At 40.0% G+C, this 20,234-nt stretch overlaps 1 protein-coding gene across 8 annotated transcripts in view; it reads left to right on the top strand.

The window, feature by feature from the left end:
* Positions 1–20,234, top strand: part of LOC119863438 (sodium channel protein type 1 subunit alpha) — a 188,885-nt gene that overhangs the window by 152,860 nt on the left and 15,791 nt on the right. For 7 of the 8 annotated variants that reach the window (XM_038421912.2, XM_038421916.2, XM_038421911.2 and 4 more), the window contains one exon: positions 15,083–15,364. The exons of the other annotated variant lie outside the window; for it this stretch is intronic. In XM_038421912.2, coding sequence (XP_038277840.1) covers positions 15,083–15,364 — 282 coding nt within the window. The remainder of the gene's footprint in view (positions 1–15,082; positions 15,365–20,234) is intronic. 8 annotated transcript variants of the gene reach the window in all.

Below are 20,234 nucleotides of genomic sequence, written 5' to 3'. Positions count from 1 at the left end.
TCTGTTGATGAGATGCTATTGATTTTCCTGCAGGCACTAGTAGAAGTGAGTAAGTCTGCTCAGGGTGGCTCTCTTCTTTTTATCTGAAGGATCCAAGAGAGTTTTGGGGGTAAATACTTACGTTCTCATTTCCACAAGATTCTGCTTTATATCATAATACTAGGAATCCACAGGGTTTTCCTATATATACACAAGACTTCCCCTTGAATATAAAACAAATTCAAAAACAAACCCCCCCAAACTGTGAGGAATAATGGGGAATAAGAATCATGTGAGATAGCTTCAAAGAAGCATTGTAACACATATTTTCCCCTTCTTCAAAGATATGATCATGACAGGATTCCTAATCTTGGAGACTGAGTATACTGAGAGACGTCTCAAATAACATTTCAATAAACATCGCAATAGGCAGTGTACTAAATAGGCCAATATCATTTATTAATCAAGAGAAATTTATTAAGGGAAGGATGAAGTAATCACAACGCCATTAAAGAGACATAGACAAACAAACAGAGCATTAAAAGATGTGTGGCCTCGTGGGAAAAGCAGACTTTTAAAATCTGCCCACTTAACTAAGAGACATCATGAAAAGAAGTAAACTCTTAAGGCCAGCAATGTTGGGGCATCCCTATATAAGAAATATATTATTCATCATTGCATGACTGAACCGGTTGAACTGAGGAGTATTGTTTTGTAAAAGTGTGCAAGGAAGACCACATGGATGTCTCAGACTTGGGGTGGGCTACTGAAGTTGACCTGCTATGACAACTTGCCTGTGACATAACCCTTTATGTGCAAGTCTGTTATGTCATTGTGGTCAGAAAATGCAACCAGTGAGACAGCCATTTAGACATTTGTCTTTTAGGGATGGTCTAATAAATTGGTGTCAAATGAAACAAAAAGTTGGGTCAACTTTATAAGCGTTGACTTCACATTAAGGAATTCTTAATTTGTGGAGGCAGGAATCACAACATACAGTCAGGATCCACCACTATCACCTTTGACTGGAATACAGAATGACTTTTGTAATGCCACTTTATACCTTAAAACTTAGTGTAATGGGTTGGGTCACAGAGACCCCTTTGGGAATGTCACCTGATGTGCTGAGACTACCTCTGAGCCCATTTTCTCTGCCAGTTTGGGCCTTGTGATGGGGTTGGGACTCACCACTGCAGGGCCTCCTGCTGACTCGTCAGGGAATTAGCTCAGTCCAGTGTGGAGTGCCCTCTACTGGTGGTGTTCCGTCTGTCTCTCGCCCTCTCTTGGTGCCTGGACCAATGTTGCTCCCTTCTTGTGGTGTCCTCTTCAAGACACTGCCCTCTGGCAGTGCCTCCTAGTTCTTGTTCACCCCCTTACATGGGGGGGGGAAGTTATCAGCAGTCTTTCACTTCGCCCAGCCACAGCGGCAACCACCCCCAAAGTCTAACCCCTTTTTCCAGGGGTCCGGAGCAGTCCACTATCGCCACATCCAACGGCTGGGTGTATGTGCAAGAGGCAAGAGGGGACCCAGGTCAGCCCTCTACTCTGAGTCCCGACCCAGAAACCCTTTGGCGGCAGCCTTCCTGCCCTCCTTCTCTCCCCTTGTCTGCCTCTCTCCCTGGGTCGCTTCCCCTTCGTCCCCTTTGCACCGGCCCGGCCCTTCCCTCGGGGCCTGCAGCCTGGCAGATACCGGGCTGGAGTTCCTTCTGCTCCCCTCGCCTGCGCTGTGCTGCGCTGTCCCTGGTGCTAGTCCCCTTGCACAGGAGACAGACCTTCACCCTCTGAAGGCCTGGGAGAGACTCTCTGCTCCCTTCCTGGGCAGCCTTTATATAAGGTTGAGCCTGGCCCTGATTGGCTATCGCTTACTCAGCCTCTGATTGGCTCCCTAGCAAGCCTTCTCTGATTGGACGCCCTCCCGCACAGCCTCTCTGGCCTGCTGGAGCCCCCTCTAGTATAGGAGTGGGGCAGCCACCCCACTACAGGCCTCCAGAACCCTGTCTTGTTGAGCCAGATATGCTAATCTGCTGCAACACGGATTCATGCCCCCAAAGTGCAGACTTAATTGAAAACAGCTTAACAAGTGCTCCTGTCTTTAGCACCAAGATACCCAGCTCCCAATGGGATCCAAACCCCAAATGAATCTGTTTTACTCTGTATAAAGCTGATACAGGGTAAACTCATAAATTGTCTGCCCTCCATAACACTGATAGAGAGATATGCATAGCTGTTTGCTCCCCCAGGTATAAATTACTTACTCTGGGTTAATAAGTAAAAGTGATTTTATTAAGGATAAAAAGTAGGGTTTAAGTGGTTCCAAGTAATAACAGACAGAACAAAGTAATGACAGGTTTCAGAGTAGCAGCCATGTTAGTCTGTATTCGCAAAAAGAAAAGTACTTGTGGCACCTTAGAGACTAACAAATTTATTTGAGCATAAGCTTTCATGAGCTGCAGCTCACTTCATCGGATGCATTCAGTGGAAAAGAGCAAAGTAAGGTACCAAGCAAAATAAAACAAAACATGCAAGTCTATGCCTAATACAGTAGGAACTGAATACAGGTAAATCTCACCCTCAGAGATGTAAGCTTCTTTCACCGACTAGACTCCTTCCTAGTCTGGGCCCAATCCCTTTCAGACCAACGTTGTGGCTTATGGCCTGGGTCCAGCAATCACTCACACCCCCGTAATCATAGTCCTTTGTTCCAGTTTCTTTCAGGCATCTCTTTGGGGTGGAGAGGCCACTTCTTGAGCCAGCTAAAGACCAAATGGAGAGGCTTCAGGGCCTTTTATATTCTCTCTCTTGTAGATGGAAACCCCTTTGTTCTTCTGTGCAGAATCACAGCAACAAAATGGAGTTTGTAGCCACCTGGGCAAGTCACATGTCCATGAATGATTCAGCTTTTTGCAGGCCAATGCCATTATTTACATGTTAGTTTTAATGTTCCCAGAAACGCTCAGATGTGGATTGGTGTCCTCAAAGTCCATTGTCAGTTAAGTGTTTATTGATTGGGCACTTACTGAGAATAGTCCTTTCTCAAGAAGCTGACCAAATGCTTCACTGAGCCTACTTAGACTCAAACACATTGAGATACAAGTACATAGCCAATATTCATAACTTCAAACACAAAAATGATACACACACCATAATCATAAATTAATTATCAGCAAATTAAACCTTCCTATAGACACTTTTCTTGACCTCATTTGTACAAGATTTGGTGCAACTATAGGACATTGGTTGCAACAATGATCTATACAGTCAAAGTTCATGTCAATAACCTCATACTTGGTATTTGGTGGATCGGTTTCTAGAGCGTGAAGTTTACTCACTCTGTGAATTCAAGTTAATGTCATGGGAAAATTTATGTTCCATGACACAGGACTTTTTACTGGGATTTGTGATGGTGGAAATTGCTTAAGCACTGTGGGAGCCAGCCGTGACTGCTCTACCCTCATTAATAGGCTGAAATAGCCACCAAATGAATGAAAACGGACTCAGGCAAAAAGTAGTTAGGTATTTTTTGTGGGAAGCATTTAAAGGGATCCATGTGGACCTGTTTGCACCTCACTGCAAACCTTTTCAACTTGCATTTATAAGTCTTTATGGTACACTTCTGTCAAGGTTCCTTCCCCACTCTGAACTCTAGGGTACAGATGTGGGGACCTGCATGAAAGACCCACTAAGCTTATTCTTACCAGCTTAGGTTAAACATTGCCACCACCAAAGTGTTACACAAAGAACAGGGGAAGTGCCCACTTGGAAACGTCTCTCACCCAAAATATCCCCCCCAAGCACTACACCCCCTTTCCTGGGGAAGGCCTGATAAAAATCCTCACCAATTTGCATAGGTGAACACAGACCCCAAACCCTTGGATCTTAAGAACAATGAAAAAGCAATCAGGTTCTTAAAAGAGAATTTTAATTAAAGAAAAAGTAAAAGAATCACCTCTGTAAAATCAGGATGGTAAATACCTTACAGAGTAATCGGATTCAAAACATAGAGAATCCCTCTAGGCAAAACCTTAAGTTACAAAAAGACACAAAAACAGGAATATACATTCCGTTCAGCACAACTTATTTTATCAGCCATTTAAACAAAACAGAATCTAACACATATCTAACTAGATTGCTTATTAACTCTTTACAGGAGTTCTGTTCTGCATTCCTGCTCTGGTCCCGGCAAAAGCATCACACAGACAGAGAGAACCCTTCCCCCCCCTCCAGCTTTGAAAGTATCTTGTCTCCTCATTGGTCATATTGGTAAGGTGCCAGCGAGGTATCTTAGCTTCTTAACCCTTTAGAGGTGAAAGGGTTTTTCTTCTGGCCAGGAGGGATTTAAAAGTGTTTACCCTTCCCTTATATTTATGACAACTTCCAAGAAGACTGAAGATGTGCTGAGAGACATCATGCCTCTGGGCCCTGTACCATGTCAGGAACCAGACTGTTAAGGTGGAGACCAGTAAACTGGGAGAGGATAAAGTAACTAATCACTTCAGTATGTCTGCAGTCATGTTTCCCTTTCCTGTTAGGCAAGTAGTGGTAGACAATGTCATGTAAAACAGAGCCTTTTCCCACACCTGCAAACTTTCTGTTACAAGAGGAGCAACTTACTATCTAACTCCTTTTTTATACAGAACCTGGTGGCCTACTTGCATTTTGAATCAGGAACATAAGATTTGGGAAACTAGGCCTCTCTAAGTTGGATGCATTTAGGGCTTTCCTTATCTCCAGAACATTTGAGTGTAGCTATTGTTCCTGAGATACTAAATGTCCTGAGTGTGAACTTATTCTATGTGGGCTTCCCATTCCCATCCATGGTATCTTGAACTAGTGCTGGTGTAATAAGTACTGTTGAAGATTGTCTCTGGCTTGCAACAAGGACACAGAGACCTGGATATCATCCATTACCCAGATGTGATGTTGGCGTTCCTGTGATCCTTGCTTCTCTTTAGATATCTGGGTCTATTGAAGTAGTTTTGTTTGGAGACTTGCTATGGGTCCTATAAATACAGTTTACATCTATGAGATTCAGAATTGATAGCATGGGTCAAGCAGTCACCACTGACACTGAAAAATTCTTTCTGCTAGAATTATGATGCCCTGGATCTTGTCTTGGGGCAGGAAGGCTTTGAACTGAATCCACAGGGCTCCCTTGTACTCCATTTGTCTGTAGGGGACAAAATAGTACTTTGTGTAGTTTACTTTGAATTCCAGTACTGTAACTCCAGCACCCCTATGGCAACACAACTGATTCTTAAGCCAGTTTTATTGTGCTGTCTTTGGTCAACCAATTGTCCAAAAAGCAGAATATGTGCACTGCTAACCTATAGAGGTAGGACACAACCATTGTCAAGTAACACTGGTTGATTCCAACTCAAAAAAGCAAGATACAAAATTAGTATTGCAGTGCTGTTTTCATATTACATCCAAGTTACCTTTGATGCAGGGGAAGCATCCTTATGTGCATGTGGTTACCAAAGCCCTTCTGACTTTCCAGGCAGTAGGAAGGGTCTGTAATACTACTCCTTCCTTCTTTTGCTGGATGGCACTGATTTGACTTTGCCATGAGGAATTAGATTTTGTGCTATATACCATCCTGGAGCATTCTTAAGGGCAGAGGGAAATTCTGGGGCTACAGGATTTGGTTTTCAGAAATTTCTCCACCCAATAATGCTTCAAGTCCCATATATAAGCTGATCAGGGACTATCAGGAGTAAAATGCCTAAAGACTCCCTTCAACAGAAAGATGATGGGAAGTTGGTTGCAGTGGCAAACTTGCTACAAGACTCTGGTTTTGCATGATTTTGCATCCCTGCCCATTCTAGCTAATAGGCATTGATGGACCTACTCTCCATGAACTTATCTAGTTCTTTTTTGAATCCTGTTATAGTCTTAGCCTTCACAAGATCCTCTGGCAAAGACTTCCACAGTTTGACTGCCTTTTGTTTATTTTAAACCTGTTGCCTATTAATTTCATTTGGTGACCCCTAGTTCTTGTGTTATGAGAAGGAGTAAATAACACTTCCTTATTTACTTATTTACTCCATGCCAGTCATGATTTTATCTATCTGTATGGCCTCTATCATATCCCCACTTAGTCGTCTCTTTTCTAAGCTGAAAAGTCCAAGTCTTATTAATTTCTCCTCATATGAAAGCTGTTCTATACCCCTAAAATTTTTTGTTGCCCTTTTCTGTACCTTTTCCAATTCCAATATATCTTTTTTGAGATGGGGCAACCACATCTGCATGCAGTATTCAAGATGTGGGCGTACCACAGATTTATATAGAGACAATATAATATTTTCTGTCTTAGTATCTATCCCTTTCCTAATGATTCCCAACACTGTCAACTTTTTTGACTGCCACTGCACATTGAATGGATGTTTTCAGAGAAGTAGCCACAAATGACTCCAAGATATCTTTCTTGAGTGGTAACAGCTAATTTAGACCCCATCATTTTATCTATATAGTTGGGATTATGTGTTCCAGTGTGCATTATTTTGCATTTATCAACATTGAATTTCACCTGCCATTTTGTTGCCCAGTCACCCAGTTTTGTGAGATCCTATGAATCTGAAGAAGTGGATTTTTTTACCCATGAAAGCTTATGCCCCTATAAATCTGTTAGTCTTTAAGGTGCCACCGGATTCCTCGTTGTTTTTGTGGATACAGACTAACACAGCTACCCCTCTAATACCTGAGATCACTTTGTAACACTTCACAGTCTGCTTTGGACTTAACTATCTTGAGTAGTTTTGTATCTTCTGCAAATTTTGCCACCTAACTGTTTACCCCTTTTTCCAGATCATTTATGAATATGTTGAATAGCACTGGTCCCTGTACAGACTCCTAGGGGCCACCAGTATTTACCTCTCTCCATTCTGAAACCTGACCATTTATTTGTTTTCTATCTTTTATCCCTTTGTTTTCTATCTTTTAACCTGTTACTGATCCAGGAGAGGACCTTCCCTCTTATCCCATGAGAGCTTACTTTGCTTAAGAGCCTTTAGTGAGGGACCTTGTCAAAGGCTTTCTGAAAATCTAAATACACTATATCCACTGGATCACCCTTTTCCGTATGCTTGTTGACCTCCTCAAAGAATTCTAGTAAATTAGCGAGGCATTACTTCCCTTTACAAAAACCACGTTGACTCTTCCCCAACAAATTGTGTTCATCTATGTGTCTAGTAATTCTGTTCTTCACTATAGTTTCAACCAATTTGCCTGGTACTGAGTTAGGCTTACTGCCTAAAATAGCCAGGATCACCTCTGGAGCCTTTTTAAAGAATTGATGTCACATTAGCTATACACCAGCCATCTGATACAGAAGTTGATTTAAAAGATAGGTTACATACCACAGTTAGTAGTTCTGCAATTTCACATTTGAGTTCCTTGTGAACTCTTGGGTGAATACCATCTAGTCCTGGTGACTTATTACTTTTTAATTTACCAGTTTGTTCCAAAACCTCCTTTAATGACATCTCAGTCTGGGACGATTCCTAAGATTTGTCACTTGAATGGCTTAGATTTGGGAATCTCCCTGATATCTTCAGCTGTGCAGACGGATGGAAAGAATTCATTTAGTTTCTCCACAATGGCCTTATCTTCCTTCAGTGCTCCTTTAGCATTTTGATCATCCAGTGGTTGTTTAGCAGGCTTCCTAGTGTGCTTCTGATGTACTTCAGTAGCCTTTGAAAAATATTTTTTGTATGTGTGTTTGGAAAAAGTGTACAAAGAGGTTGAGGGAAGTACCCTACAACTACTGCTGCTGTTGCTGGTAAATGCACTGAGCAGGAACACTCTGGCACCCTTGAAGCCAGTTGTTGATATAAAGCATGGATACAGAACATACCTTTTTTCTTTTTGTGGTAGGAGACGCAAGATGTTGTCACCTAAAGAACCCAAGGTGGCCACTGTCTCTTTTGGAATATCAGAGCAACCTCTATCTGATCCCTAAACAGTTTTTGTCAGAGTATAGTAGTTTCTTGATCTATTAGACCTCTGAGGAGAAGCCAGAATCCTGCAGTCATACATACCTGAAGGCATCTACTCATAAGTCATGGCTCTCACCACCACATATTCTGTCTTAAAACTGGATAATGGGCTAGATCATTGCTCTCATGAATCACATTTTTGAATTTACTGTTGCTTTTCAGGAAGAGCTTTTTGCTGGAGTTTGAGCTTCCTTCCACGATTCAGCCTGACCTTTAGTTAGGTAGGTTTGGTCACCTACAGCTCTCCAAGTGACAGCTGTAGACTGGTAAATCTTTAAAAAACAATAAAAAGGTCACATGTCAAAGGTTTCTTTGGTACAATGCTGTCAGTTCAGCTATTCCTTTCTCTGGCCATAGCCTTGCTCTCTCATGTTGGGAGTAGAAAAAGCAGCCAGAGGTGTCCTCAGGTAAGGTGTATTTTTTCTCTACCAAGGACATAGTGATAGAGAAATCAGGCATTTTTCAATCTTGATCAGCTAATCAAACATAAGGTATAAGGAAGCACAGTCTTTTTAATAGGGGGATCTGGTCCATTTACCTATACACCATAACCTTTGAAGATTCCTGCTCAGGGACAAATTCAGAACCAGCAGTGCTAGCCAGCATCTGCAAAAAAATGGAAGAAATTTGGGTCACTGTGGGGGTTTTTTCCTATGTGGAAATCCAAATAGTCATGTCCAGGCTCATCTCTGTAAGATCCCACATGTCTAGAACCCAGGCCTGGTAGATCTGCCTGGCTGCTGGTCTCTCCATGCTGCTACCCAGCAGCAGCTGTAACCAGCTTGTGCTCCATGGCCCTACGGCCTGCTGTGGACACAGATCATGCTCATGGGGTCTGACAGGCAGCAGCATCATGGGTCTTGATTAGCTCCCCCCATAGAAACCCGAGGGGACATTCCAGGAAGTGTCCAGGCAACCATGTGGATCTTCTGTAGCTGCCATGACCATTTCTGCTCCCTGCTCCTGAACTCCTGGCTTCAACTTTGGCTTGACTTGCATTTTGCCTCCTGACCTGGACCCTGAAACCTGACTCAGACTCTGACCTTTGGTATCGACCCTGGCCTGGAATCTGACTATAAACTCCTCCACTACTCCCAGGTTCAGGTTTGCCCATGATCTGACCCTTGGCCCTGACTTCCCACGTTGGGATCCCGACAATCCCTTGATCCCATTCAAACAACTAATTATGGGGTATTGCAGCAAGGGAGGATTAGGTTGGACATTAGGAAAAACTTTCTAACTGTCAGGGTGGTAAAGCACTGGAATAAATTGCCCAGTGAAATTGTGGAATCTCCATCACTGAAGATTTTTAAGAGTAGGTTAGACAAATACCTACCAGGGATGGTCTAGATAATACTTAGTCCTGATGAGTGCAGGGGACTGGACTAGATAACCTCTCAAGGTCCCTTCCAGTCCTACAATTCTATGACTGATGGAGTGCCAGGAGATTCAGGGGTACCAGAGCCGATGTCATCATTGGCCGCACTAACACTTGGCGCTATCTGCATCAGTAGGGACACTGAGGCTAGCTTCACCTACCAAGATGTCTGACTTTCATCAGCAATGGGACAACTGCACAGTGTGCCAAAGGTAGTTCCTCTGTCAGAGGAATCAAGAGGTACAAAACAGACAAAAATATTATTTTTGTACAACCTTTTTTGAATTTATTATTAGGGAAACCTTAAAAAAACCTTAAAAAAAGTTGGCATTCTATTGGCAGTATCCAAAAGGTGTATGTCTATTGTGAATGTTTAACTTGTAGTGTTTAGTCAAAGAATGGTAGTAGACTAGTTTCCTCAGAGGATGTGTTTTTTATAATAGTATATGATAATACATTGTCTGAGCTGAATGAGCTGGAATGATTCCATTTTGAACTTGTAAGCTTCCAAAATGCTTCTCATTTCTTCTTGCTATCATTCCCCGCCCAATACTCCTTACCCTAGACTACTTAGTTCAAATTCACACAGGGCGTAACTTTATAAAATCAATGGATATGCCCACAAGAAGCGAGTGATTAATTTATTAGCTTTAAATGAAAAACAAAAACCTTTTAATTGAGCTACCAACATATGCCCCTTAACTGAGTAATTATGTGATGTTATTGTTATAACCCTCATCCTTCCTCCTCCCTCTCCTCCCTCCTGTTTATTGTTCTCACTCATTACAATTAGACTATAATTTCTTTGAGGTAGGAAACTATTTCTTTTCAATTGAATTTGTAAAATACCTAACATAATTTTTGTTTTCTAAAATTATTATTATAATAACTAAGTCCATGGGATGAATTTTATTACAAACAGTGAAGAAGGCTTCCTAAATTCTGCAATACTTTTAAAATAGACTTATGGCTTTCTACAACACTTCCAAATTATTCCAAGGAACTTCTTTCTCCTAAAATAGATTTAAGCAGAAGAATGGTATACTTAGTCCTGCCTCAGTACAGGGGGTTAGACTAGACGACCTTTTGAGTCCCTTTGAGCCCTACATTTCTATGATTTTATAAATGTTATGATCTTCTCATATACTGCATGGAGCTAAAATCACCTTTGAAATTAATTTTGCTGAAAAATTCAGCAGTGTTCTGTTGAAAAAGCAGTCATCTGTGATATCGTTCTTCATAATGTTAATACCAGTAAATCAACCTTTATCAATAGACAGTATATCCCTAATCCTTCTGATCGGTTGAAAAACAGGAAAAGTAAGAATTTGGTTCTAAGTTGTCTTGGCAGTAGATCTTCAAAAGCTTTCTGTGTTGTCTTGTGATGTGAAGAGCTCTTTCCAACAAATGCATCCGATGAAGTGAGCTGTTGCTCACGAAAGCTTATGCTCAAATAAATTTGTTAGTCTCTAAGGTGCCACAAGTACTCCTTTTCTTTTTTGCGAATACAGACTGACACGGCTGCTACTCTGAAATCTTTCAGGCTAGTGATTCCAGAGTTTGCACTTCAAATTTGCTGTTCCTCATACATCTACTTATAGACTTGATGTCCAGAATTGCCTTCTAATTGCTTATAAAGGGCAAAGTATATGGAATGTAAAGTAGGAAATTCCCTTCTGTAGATACTGGTTCTATGGTTCCTATCTCCCTTAGGTGTTGCAATGGTCCCCTCCAGCTCAAAGCTGAAGTCCTTGTAAGACAGTCCCTTGTTCAAACAGAAACATCTTTTATAACTGTGTGATATCTGATTTAGTTCTGAAGAGGGAGCGTTAACAGGAGGTATGCTTTTCAAAACTGTTAACCCATTGCAAAATGTACCTCAGAAAAAGAGGTTGACAATTTATTTTTTCTGTTAAATTGTTCAAGTGATGAAGAAATATTACTTGAAGCTTCCACTATATTCACTTCTCTTTTAAACTTATTTTTTCATTACATTTGCAGTGACTGTTGTAGGAGCGTCCACAAATTACACATAAGACATTCATACATATGTGGCTGCAAATCTAAAACTTTACAGCCCTCCTATCAAAAACATGTAGTGCATATGCATATAAACATAGAATGAGTTGTGTAAGGTACTGGCCAGATTCTCCTCATATTTGTATATTTCAGTCATTCCTGACAAAATTTAAGAACAATGGTTTCCAACTCTACATGTTACTACGTGTGAAAGAACTCTTTCAAGCTTATGTGAAAGCACTCTTTACAAGGTGCAATTAAAAAGTGGATCCAGAAGCATAGGAGCAGCATGAAGAATCCAGTCTGACAGGCTTTGCAGGATAGGGCAAAGGCTCGTTACTGGTGCCAAAAGGTTGAATTTTCTTTTTAAAAGGTTTAATTTTCTTTTCTTCTTTTCTTAAAAATATTTCCAGGGGGCCTGGATAGCTCAAGGGGTTGGTAATAGGATACAGAGCCTTTCATCTCTAGGTCACCAGTTCGCATCCAGGTCAGTAGTGACCAAAATTTGTTAGCATTTGATGGTTATTCAGTGCCCTATATGAAATGAGTTGGTGGAATCCATTTAATTCTAATTCCAAGAACAAGTGTCTTTCTTTTTAGCAGTCTGAATAGAGAGACTGGATTGCCCTCTCAATTGAAGATGTGAGATACCTGGACAGCAGTTTTCCTTCAACAATAATTATGTATTTATTTATAACAATAACTGTTGTTGTTGTTAATATTCTGGTGCCTGTGCTGGATCTGTTGTTAATCCCAGTACCTGAGACAACCATTACATTTGTAAAACAAAACAATTTTTTCTAATTTATATAGGACATGGAAATAACCCCCATCTTCCTCTCTTGATATCTCTGTTTTCAGATTTCTATGTAAAGATAAAATTTTAAAGGGAGGAATAAAGATCAATATAACATGTACTGGAGATTCTGCATTCAGAAATAAAGTCAAAGGCACCAACTTACCTAGAATTTCAGATAAGCATGTAGTGATAAACAGTGACATAGACCAACTCAGTCTAGTAATGAATTCCAGCAATCCACGCATTACTAATTTTCATTTTATTCTCAATCTCATCAACCTAGTTTGCAAGAGATTTATATTTCTTACTGGATGGGATAAATAAATCCTTGTCTCCTATAGCCCTTTCCTCAGTCTCTGAAGAATAGCTTTCCAGTGTCCAGAACCTCAATGTCACCCCTTCAGCCTTTTTACTAAATGAAAATATTGATTGGAATATACAGAAATTTCTGTAGGAACTTCATATTTTCTATTATAAAAATCTTAAGAACACAAGCATACTTCCCCTAAAGCTACGAATAAGAGTAGAAGCCACTAAGGAAGAAATTCATTCCACTTTTAAAAATTAAACTTTTGATTGAGTATTTGGGTGATTCTCAGTTTCATTAATGCCCCTTTATGTCATGCTGTCAATGGAAAGAGTCCTTAAAGCAGGCAGAAAAGACCCCTGAGAATAGCCAGTGTGCAGGGGCCTGCCCAGCTAGTGTAAAGTTGATGTAAAGGCTCTATACTGGCCTCGATCTTAGGCTGTGGCAAAGGGGTCATACTGGGGGCTTGGCAGGGGTGTAGCTGGAATGTATGGCTATACTGTGGCTATATGGCTATACTGTGCTTCCCAGGACTCATAGGGGGCTCTTATTTAATTAAATAAATTTGAGCAGCCGTGAGATTGCTCTTACCTACACAGGGGGTTGGGAAGACCCCTGCATGGAGCAGAAAACAGGTAGTGCAAAGGTAGATTAAAGCCAGCTAAAACTACCTCCACAGCCCATTCCATTCCCATCCCACTGCGGGAATGGCATCACTGAGAATCAGGCCCATATATTAAATTTTGTTTAGTATATTAAGATTCAACTGCTCCTTACAAGGTCCAATATAGTATTCTGTCCAGAGTTCAAAACAAATCACAAATAAACAATACATCAGTAGATTTAGTATCAGAGACCTTGGGGAGAAACGACTGCTTTGCTGTTTAGCCAAGCACACTCCCCACAATTTTTTTGTAGCTTTGACAGGCTCATGAGTTATTTACTGTATATTAGAAAAACCAACCTCATGTTTCTACTGTAGATTACTATTGTAACATCTTGCCTCCAGGGAATAGTGTAGGCAAGTAGCTGTAAATTAATGAAAGAAAACCGTGTATGATCTTGCTATTGCTTAGCTAACTCAAGGGTATCATCCCATATCCCCCAGCAAAATCTACTCACTGGGTGAGTTAAAAATCACAGATGATTAGTGTTGTATCTTTAAAGCCCTGCAGGACTTCATCCTCAAGAGGGAGAGAGTTCTCTCATCTGTGGAACTTCGGAGCTTTAAAGGAGGAGAAGGGGAAGGAGCCAGTCTTCAGTTTCCCCCATCCTATTGCATCACATACTGGTGGTGATTAGGGGTGTGTGTACACCACTAATGCTTTGCCCGCACAACTATACCGGTATAGCTGTGCTGGCAAAGTCCCCTAGTGGAGACACAGCTTATACTGACAAAGGAGTTTCTTTGCTGACATATTTAAACAACCTCCCTGAATGACATTAGGTATCCTGTCAAAGTACTCTTTTGCTGGTATAACTGCATCTACAGGAGAGCTTTTGCTGGCATAGCTTTGTCATCTAGGGGGTATGGTTTTTTTTCAAACTCCTAACTGACATAGCTATGCTGGTAAAATTTTGTCATGTAGACTAAGCCTAGGATAAATTTTCTGGAGGATTTGTTAAGGATTTCTACAACATACAAGACCTACTGTAAGCAATTAATAATACTTCATGTGGTAAATCAAATGTATTCCTCCCAAAGGAAGTTCCCTTTCCCCCATCCAGAAACTGCTTTGCAGGATAGAAATCTAGCTTTTCATTGATAACTAAAACCCTGCATTATTTTGGAAGATACTTTTTTAAAGGTATTTTAATAGTCAATTTAATCCCTGTTTAGTCTATTCAAAGAGCTCTGTGCTCTTTTGCATTTGCTGTTTTGATCTCTTCTTTTATCAGCTTCCCTCTGTAGATTTTGGAATTGTTCATTCACTGATTTTGAAAAATTGTTTCATTTAAAATAAGTTTACTGAATTAAACTCAATAAATGAAACAAGACTGGAGCTTGAAATAAACTATGTTGATTCAAATAAACACATATTGCAAAACTGTCTTGCTTATCTATGCAAAGAAGTTAATCTTTGTAATAATAATGCATGGATCTATAAGGCAATAAAGATATTATATAAAACTTGAATAATCCTTTTAATGTAGTTCTTGGTTTTTAAATTTTGGGCATTGTGTTTTCAGTTTTAATTTCACAGGCATATTGAACAAATCTACATGCCACCCATCATTTTTAAGTTTGCACACTATAATTTATTGCATCTTTAGATTATTTTAATTTTCTGAATTTATATTTAACATTTATCTCTCTTTTTTTATAGAGCACATCAATTTAAGACTTCATCTTACTACCACCAGGTTTCTATTTTGTTCTTCATTTATTTTAGTTTTTCTCAATTTTTTGTTGTTGTTCTGGGTAACTTTAAATATTTAAAAGAATAGAGTAACACTATTGTCATTAACATATTGCATTAACATTTTTAGTATTAGCTTTTTAATAAAAATTTAGATTGATTAAGCATTGATAAAACAATGTAATTATTTTATTGTCGTAAGTACTCTTACACTTTTTTCTTTTTCCCCCTGTATTTGTGTACTAGGTGGTTGTGAATGCCCTTTTAGGAGCAATTCCATCCATCATGAACGTGCTTCTCGTTTGTCTCATATTCTGGCTAATTTTCAGCATCATGGGAGTAAATCTGTTTGCTGGGAAGTTCTACTACTGTGTTAACACCACAACTGATAAAAGGTTTGAAGTCGACAGAATCAACAATTTTAGTCAGTGCGAGGAACTCATAAAAAACAATGAAACTGCCCGATGGAAAAACGTGAAAGTAAACTTTGATAATGTAGGATTTGGGTATCTTTCTTTACTTCAAGTAGTAAGTGATCACTCTTTATATACCTCTTGTTGCTTATATGTAATAGTAAAAAGCGATTTCCCCCCCTCCATTTCTGGGCACTAAAAGAGCAATTCTTACCTGATAATTTTTGTCTGTGACTCAGTAATACCAGTGCACTGATGGCTAATATATCTCTGTCATATCATATAGGCAGATGATAATTAGTAGGAACCAAGGATTTCCATGCTTTCCAGCAGGATAATTCCTTCTCCCTTCCTCCCTCCCTCTTTCTCATTACTGATTTGAGAATTTTCAGAGTTGTAACTTGGAATGGTATTACACCACATGGGTACTTTTAATGTTATTGTTACTAAAGGGCAGGAGTCTGCATTGGTGTAACTAAGTCACAGAAAAGAATTCTCAAATAAGAAATTTCCTTTTCAGTGATTCAGCTGCCACCAGTGCAGACTGGTGTGATCTGAGTCTCAGTACACAGAGAAGTAGGTGAAGCAGAAGGAAAGCCATTAGATAGCTTTATGTATGAAATCTGTCCCCTTGAGTCCCCATACCAACTAATTTGTGGAGTTTTCTTAACAAAATTAGAATCCACGGGAGTATACCTAATGCATGAGGAGTATACCTAATGCATATATAATAACATATATATGTTAGCTATCTTGCTGTAAAAAAAAATGGCCTTTTTCAGCAGTGAAGAAATATCCTATGTCTGAAATGATCCAGCAGCCTAATTCTTAGCTGAAGCCAAGAAAATGAGTCTACAATTCGGGGCTTTAATTTGACTGAATCACATCAAGCTGGCAACTTCATACTTTTTTTTAAGCTGTTACCTAGTTTTCCAGAGTCTGAGCTTTTATTTAAAAAAAAAAAGTGAGCCCAGAGCCTTTATGTTTGTGAAGAAAATCATGAAAACATGAACCAAGCATAAACTGACAAAACAATTTCAGACAATTGTGAACTACCTCATTCATCTCAGTATGTCTCAAATGCGAAATTACAATAATTTAAATATCAACATTGTTAATCATTTCACTACTGATTGCAGCATGGAAGAGTGACAAGCATGTTATGGAAATGTGCACAATGCACTGTGAGTATAATTTCATGTGGTAAGACAAGTGTATGTACTTGAAAGAATTCCAACACTTTTTTTCTCTCAATCTGCCCTCTGGAGCCAATAGGCCAGAGTGGAGGAAGGGAGTCCAGGGTGGGACATGAGCCCCACTAAAGGGAAGCCAATCCAGCAGAGCTCAGCAAGGCATCCTCCAAGCCATCCCCAACTAGTCCAGGGCCTCCCTGGACAGTGGGAGCCTGGTCTGTTCAGGGATGGAGGTAGGACCAGATGTATTCCTTTCTGTTTTTGATGGCTGCTGTTATCCCCTCTGCCGGAGGCAATCTGCAGACTCAGGAGACATCACTGCATAATTTATACTTGGTTCACATTTTCAAGCTATTCTTTTCAACCACTAATTGGAGAGGGGTCTCAGTTACTATAGAGAATTCTTTCTCAGATATCTGCCTGATGGGTCTTGCCCAAATGCTCAGGATCTAAATGATCGCCATATTTAGAGTTGGGAAGGAATTTTCCCCTGAGTCAGATTGGCTGGGGTTTTTTCGCCTTCCCCTGCAGCATGGTCACTTGCAGGTTTAAGCTAGTGTAAATGGTGGATTCTCTGTAACTTGAAGTCTTTAAATCATGATTTGAGGATTTCAACAACTCAGCCAGAGGTTAAGAGCCTATTTCAGGAGTGGGTGGGTGCGGTTCTGTGACCTGCAATGTTCAGGAGGTCAGACTAGATGATCACGATCCCTTCTGACCTTAAAGTCTGTGAGTCACCATGAGGGCTAGAAAGATTTTTTTTAATGAAAACTTAGATTTCTAAATCCATTGCATCACTCTGGGAGCTCGGGTCATAGATGTGAGCCTATTTTGCCTGTGCCTTAATCCAGTCCTGCCTATGGGTGTACCTGTACCTCAATGAGGGAGAGCCAGGCCCAAGGAGTCCAACAGAAGATGCATGGTCATATTTTGAACATCTGCACAATATACTGAGAGTAGTGTCTCATTCTGTTATCTCCAGGAGGCAAACCTTTCTGTGTGGAACTTGGTTTGTGGATGGAACTTGGGCAATGCCACCACTTCTTTTTTCCATTCTGATATAGAGCTTCTAGAAAGTACTGAGAGAACTTGCACATATATGTTTATTTATTTCCTTGACCAAAAAGTATCTTCTGGCTGCCCACAAAATGGACAGGGAGCTCTACATCTTTGAAGATGTCTGTGATAAAGTGATAATATCCATTTTGCAATCATGGAACAATAAAAGCACTAAGGGGAAATTTTCAAAGGTGCCTATTGGATTTCAGAGCAAAAGTCTAATTGGCTTTCAGTGGAACTTGTGCTTGTAAATCTCTTTTGTGAATTTGAAAATTACTACTTTAGAACCTTTTATTATGTGCCTTAAAGAACAAAGTGAAGGACATGATTCAGAGATAAAAAAAGAAAAGGAGTACTTGTGTCACCTTAGAGACTAACAAATTTATTTGAGCATAAGCTTTCGTGAGCTACAGCTCACTTCATCGGATGCATCCGATGAAGTGAGCTCTAGCTCACGAAAGCTTATGCTCAAATAAATTTGTTAGTCTCTAAGGTGACACAAGTACTCCTTTTCTTTTTTGCGAATACAGATTAACACGGCTGCTACTCTGAAATCTATGATTCAGAGATGTAGATTTTCAGGGCTCTGTACATAGCTTTGTTAATCAGGGCAGAAATTAAAAAATCCATCTTCTAATTGATATGGAAAAGAGATACCATGTTAGACAAGAATCTAGGGCAGAGCCTTAAGACTACTTTGATCTTTGATGAAGAAAAGATGGAAATATCAGAACTTTTGTGTATCTACCCTTTCTCCTGAATATGTAGCAACAAAAAGGGTCTGAAAGGAACAGATATGAGGAATTGGTTGGTTGAGTCCCATAATATGCGGTGAATATGGATAATGCTTTGGGGAGAAATTGTGAACTTGGATGATGGTTTAAGATAAAACATTAATCCTGAGGAATCTAGATACAAAAGTGTGATTGTCAATGGATATTCTTGCTGTGCTTCCTCTGTAAAACACTATCTGCACTATGGAGAGACACCATCTGCATTCTTAACTTCTGAACCAAAAGCCCACTGAAGTCAATAGGAGACAAAAGAGTTCTTTCTCCAGCTCCCTAACAGTGTGAACCAAAGCTGATCGAAGTTATTGTGAGGCTTTCCATTGACATGAACGGGCTTTGGCTCGGGCTGCTAGGAAGCTAAGGAAAAACTTTATTGAATAATGTGGAAATTTCCACATGGGGGGCAATACCATTACTTTTTCTGACAAACTCAGTGATAAGCGATAAGCACTAGTGGGCGCATATCAGCGATACTCTGAGTATGTCTACACTACAATTAAAAACACGTAGCTAGCTCATGCTGGCTCATGCTGACTTGGGCTAAAGGGCTTGGGCTGAAGGGCTGTTTAACTGTGATATAGAGGCTCGAGCTGGAGCCCAGACTCTAGGACCTGTGAGGCTGAATGACTAAAACATGATTAAACAGCCCCTTAGCCCAAGCCCTGTGTGAACCCAAGTCAGTTGGCATGGGACAGTCGTGGGTTTTTAATTGCAGTGTAGACATTCCCTGTAGTATGCAACAAAGGTCCCTTTTGCAGAAGGCCAGTAGCATTAGAAGGGCTTTGTTTTTCAAACTCATCTTTTTGTTAGCATTACCCATTTTTTTAACCAGGCGATATTATCTGCTGAGTCACATCTTTCCGGGAGAGAAATATTGTAGGCTCTTGTAGCCTTTTTGGACAGTAGACAATCTGGAATAAATTCCTGTTTCCTTGGATCTCTTCTGGTTTCTGTTTGGAGCAAGAGATTCTAGAAACAGTTCCTTTTTATCATGGAGAAGACTTGGATAGAGGAGATTACAATGCTAAGGGAAGAAGGAACAGGATTTCTATAAAAAAACCTTTTTTTCCAAAATCAGGACCTAGCCCTCTCATCCATGATTAGAGTCTAATGTTTTCTGAATATAAATATTATTTCTCTTATGAGAGTGATGCAGAAAAGTAAATAGAAGTTTTATAAAGATCCTTGGTCTGAGTCACTAGACAGATGGCACACCCAGAAGATCTGGTCTAGTTTCTGAAAACCCCCCTGTAAATTCTGTATTTAGACTGTCTCTGTATCCACAGTAGATTTTTCTGAGCTGATAAATATATCCGTGGATCTCTCTTGGGTGAATTTTATGAAGAATTCTTTCAGTCTAATTTATCTCTACAGAAATCAGAACCTTAGAAGAGAAATTTCCTAGTACAAGTGCAGAGCCATAAAACTTTTCTGGCTAAAACACTTTGGTTCATGATATGTGCCAACAGTTTTACAGAATCCTGGAAAATATCAATGAAGACTTCAGTGATCAGAGATGAAGAAAAATTTCCAGGATGCATATTTGTAGTTTGAGTTTGTATCTTTTTACATGACACTGAAATGTTCATTCTATGTAGGCTCTGAAGATGCCTCTAGTTCAAAACTTTCCATTCTATGGTCCAATACAGCTGATTTTGGTCTGTGTGAATCTGCGGATGACTTATTTTTTTTGAGGGGGTTGGGGGAGGTGTCTAAACTTGTGTGAAGATTTTCTATATCCCTGAAGAGAAGTGACAAAGCTGGACAAAGTCCTTTTTCCCAATTTTCATGCAGTTGTAAGTGGAAAAGGAGAGGGAGGTGTTGGGAGAAAATAAAAGGCATCTGCTTGTATCTCCTTTGTGGCATGGCTCTCTTGTAACAGGTATAAACCTGAAATCTAGTATTTTGGATTCCTTTGGTAAGTAAATCTCCTGGGGGTAAG

This window comes from Dermochelys coriacea, chromosome 11 (assembly GCF_009764565.3).
Source record: "Dermochelys coriacea isolate rDerCor1 chromosome 11, rDerCor1.pri.v4, whole genome shotgun sequence".
NCBI classification, from domain to species: Eukaryota; Metazoa; Chordata; order Testudines; family Dermochelyidae; genus Dermochelys; species Dermochelys coriacea.
This window is presented reverse-complemented; position numbering and strand designations above follow the sequence as displayed.